Below are 4,021 nucleotides of genomic sequence, written 5' to 3'. Positions count from 1 at the left end.
TTTCCCGCTGTTATAAACCACCCGATCGGAGATGTGGATGCTGGAGGCGCAGCCCATCATTCGACGCGACGCTCGTTCTGCGCTAATAGGAATGTTTCTCTGTCAGATCATCCAGACGATCGGATCTATCGAGTCTCTGGATCAAACAGCTCCGCTCATGGTGCTCCCGCCGCCGCCTCTGCGCTTCACTGGCGCCAGTTACTCCTCATCCTCGCGGGCGCGGCCGCGGGACGCGCGATCCGGCATCTATGACATCAAACGGGCCGCTAGATGAAACTCCGGAGCGGCGCGTCAACGCGGAGCTCGCCAAAGAGCAGCTGTCAATCAAGGGCCTACGATTCTGCCTCTGTTTGACGCGGACGGACGAAGAAAACGGACGAACGGCCGCCGGGTGACAGAAGACGAGGCGTTTGCGCGTCGCGAGTTTCCTGACGAGGGATAACGCGCGTCGCGAACAACAGCGGCGCGAATGTGTCAGCGGCGGATCGCGAGTGAAGAACTGCTGAAGTGAGGAAAATACTCTCAAAACCATCTTTTTCTGTTTAACAGATTTACATTATTACTCTGTTAATTATCTTAGCAAAGATTTATATACGCAAGTCAAAAGTAATTTAAAAGAAACCATCATATATTACATTTTGTAACACTGACCTTATACTTTGAAACCCTTTCTAATATGAGATCACAAAATTAGCAGCTTATAAAAACAATACAAATTCTAAAGCTTTTAAAATGTATCTAACTGCCCTAAATATATGGAACTTTTTTTTTATTCTGGTATTTTTTTTATATATATTTATGTTTGTGTTCATTTTGTGTTTTCTTGTTGTTCTGTTCTGCATGCTTTGAGATGTTTGTGTGATGGAACTGAATAAAGAGGAAAAAGCAAAATACAGCTGGACAGAACTTGTGCTATGAAGCAGAAGGCCACATGCGTGTATTTTTTCAATAAGTCCATTACTTCAGGTTACTTTACTGGATTTTAAGCACTTTATGTAGATCTCCATGTTTGTACAGAATCTAAAAGCGGTGTCAAAAATGAGTTAATAAACATGACCCTTCTGATAAATCTGTACTCTGAGATATTTATCCTTTTTTAAACTTTGCAGAACTATTGTCATCTGGATTTCATGAACTGAAAATACAGGTTATGGAAAACATCAGCAGCATGATGGATGAAAACAAAATGCACCTTCAGCACGGTGCTTGTATGTTAAAGAAAAGTGCTAAGCATCTCAATACAATAAAATCATATGATCCGTATTATTCAGAAGGGTGTTTATTATGTACGGTTTGGTGAAGATGGTCAATGATTAACACACACTCACAATCAGGTTTGCAGCTCAATAACACACGACTCCAGCACACTTTTCAATCAGCCTTCATCACTTATTTAAAACATGTTGAAATACATCGAGAGGATTGTGAATATGTGCAATGCTCTGCGGCACACGAGTGTTGTGGTTCACTTCTTTACTGGTTTAGCTCTTTTGATCGTAAAGCTTCATAAAGCACAAAACTAACTCAGTCAGGCTGGTTTCCAAGTGTATCTTTAATATATTGGTTTGACCTGACACAGGATCATCGCACCCAACAAGTTTAACCAGAGAAGCACAGCACAAGCGCAGCGCGAATAATCAGCCAAACGTTCCTGGCTCCTGCTATAGAGAATGACATCAGAGGCAGAGGCTAGAAAACACTTTTGTGAAGGGAAAGTATATGCCACTAAAATGCATATAGATATTTACATTTCTATGAAATGCTTACAAAGTATGGCTACAAAAATACCTGAGTTTACAAATCAACACTTGGCACATCACATGTAGGGTAAAAAAAAAGATCTATAATTAAAATGCATTATATAAGAAGTCATTACAATTCAAAATACGCTATGTTTTTTTGTGTTTTTGGTAAACAGGAGGTAGAAACTCTTCTTCTGTGGTCGTGGTGGCGTGGGGGGGGGGGCTCTGGCTGCTTCACTGGAGTCATTCCTACAACAGCCGGCCAGAGATGCAGTCGTTATTGAGATCACTGAGGTTTGTATTCATCACGTTCATCTGTGGCGTTTGCAAAAGCCCTGACATGCACGGCGCGATCAAAGCATGCTGATCTGAGCTCAGTAAGGACTGCGCGTCTCTGGCAGGCTAGAGGAAGTACGACTGGAGCGTCCCGCGGCGGCGCACATCCGTCGTCCAGCAGTGAAAGCCTCCTCCCAGGGAGTTAGCGTGCCGGATGCTGACTCGAATGGTCTGAATACCTGCGGGAGCCACGACACACAAGAGCAGGTGAATGAGGAATCACATCAGAGCTGAGGATGCTTCATCACAACGAACAGCGCTCTCACCCAGACTTTCAAACATCTTCTGTATGTTCGACTCGTTAGCGTCCACCATCACACGCTTCTCATCCAGCATCAACACGTTCATCGAGAGCCATTTGGACGACATCCACAGCGGATGATCTGAGATCGGAAAACACTCATGTTAAGCCAAATATTTCGTACATGGACATTCATCATCTATGCAACATGAAATATGCATTTATTAGAGCAGTGACCGAGTGCTATCAGGTGACACGCAACATGACATTTCATTTGAAACATTATTTATTTTACTTAATCATTTCCATGTTGTAGTTTGAATATCTGATTAAAATTGTAATATATTATTAATGCATCTGTAAGATGTTGGCAACATCAGCTCAGGATGTGAATCGGTCATTTAGAGTCATTTGCTTTTTACAAAAGTTTGTCTTAAATTTATTGTATATCAGTGTTTTAACTGGATTGCTATATTTGAAAAATGTTGGTTTGCAAAATAATACAAAACTGTTGTGGTGAATATGTGTCGGGGCATCTGAACTACAGAGTTATTTTTATTAATCAGATCATGATTTTAATCGAAATCTGGTGCATGTTGTGTTGCTGTGTGTCCTTAAAGAGACAGTTCACCTTCAGTTGCTGGTCCCCATTGACTTCCATAGTATGGGAAAAACACTATGCAAGTCAATGGGGACCAGCAGCAATTGAAGGTGAACTATGAAATGGAAATAGCAGCAGATCTTTCTTCTGCATTGTGATGGACATCTGAGTGTAACAAATTATTGAAAAAGAAAAATGTAGGGCGGGACTTGATTCTGTGCATCAGTTGCTGATTGGATGTTGAGATGACGGCGTGGCTCTGAAAAGTGTATGTTAAGAGCCTTAAATGACTGGAGAAGATAATAAACATTTTTTTTAAATGAAACATGCACAGATGAATTGTTCACAAAATGATGTTTGGGTGCTCTGATGTGACTGAAGGTTGTGCTTTGACTGAAGAGTTTGCCACCAAACTCGCTCAGAACTGGCTGTACTCACTGTCTGGAATAAGAGGAGCTGGAGGAGTCACCACAGTCCAGCCGGCCTTCTTGAACATCTCGATCTGCAGGAGAGAGTCACCATCATGTGAGCGTCTCGCTGCGGTGCTACAGATCAACACTAGGTGGCAGCACAGCACTGACCTGCCTGCAGGGCCGATCAGGGTTCGACAGCACCAGCCCCGGGCCGATGATGTTAAAGGTGGCGTCAATGTGCATGGGGTTGGGGTCTTTGAAGGAGATGATGTGGATCTTGTAGGTGGGAGCGAGGTGACGTCTCATCCACTCGATGCCCATGAAGTTTGTAACCTGTCAGTAAAAACCTGTCAACAGGAGCTTGAGCATGAGAGAGCAGTGAGCTCAGAGCGGATGAGGACGCTCACCTGACTCCTCTGTACAAAGATATCAGTGCCGGCCCTGATGAAGTCTGCAGCGTCGAAACACGGCTCGTACTCTGTGGTGACAAACTTCCCCTGAGCAGCCAGCTTATGTCTGTCCTCCACGGTGCGGATGGGGTATTCCTACACACATTTTATTCTTTTATTTGGATACAAAAAACAAGCAAAGAAAACCGAATCCAAATACCCTGAGAAGTCATTTTGCAAGATATTGACAGGACATCGCTAAAATACACACACACACACACACACACACACACACACAC

General features: G+C 43.3%; 1 protein-coding gene across 1 annotated transcript in view; it reads right to left on the bottom strand.

Annotated features, from left to right (window-relative positions):
- Positions 1–1,533: 1,533 nt before the first annotated feature.
- The window catches only part of LOC107665388 (glycine amidinotransferase, mitochondrial-like), a 5,137-nt gene continuing 2,649 nt past the window's right edge, over positions 1,534–4,021 (bottom strand). The window contains exons 4-8 of the mRNA XM_016456263.1: positions 3,741–3,878; positions 3,502–3,666; positions 3,359–3,422; positions 2,345–2,461; positions 1,534–2,257 (exon numbers count right to left, since the gene is read on the bottom strand). Of these exons, the coding sequence (XP_016311749.1) occupies positions 2,145–2,257; positions 2,345–2,461; positions 3,359–3,422; positions 3,502–3,666; positions 3,741–3,878 (597 nt within the window). The 3' untranslated portion in view covers positions 1,534–2,144. The remainder of the gene's footprint in view (positions 2,258–2,344; positions 2,462–3,358; positions 3,423–3,501; positions 3,667–3,740; positions 3,879–4,021) is intronic.

This window comes from Sinocyclocheilus anshuiensis, unplaced genomic scaffold (assembly GCF_001515605.1).
Source record: "Sinocyclocheilus anshuiensis isolate Anshui unplaced genomic scaffold, SAMN03320099.WGS_v1.1 scaffold1303, whole genome shotgun sequence".
NCBI classification, from domain to species: Eukaryota; Metazoa; Chordata; class Actinopteri; order Cypriniformes; family Cyprinidae; genus Sinocyclocheilus; species Sinocyclocheilus anshuiensis.
The sequence above is the reverse complement of the archived record's forward strand: the minus strand, read 5'-3'. Positions and strand labels throughout refer to the sequence as shown.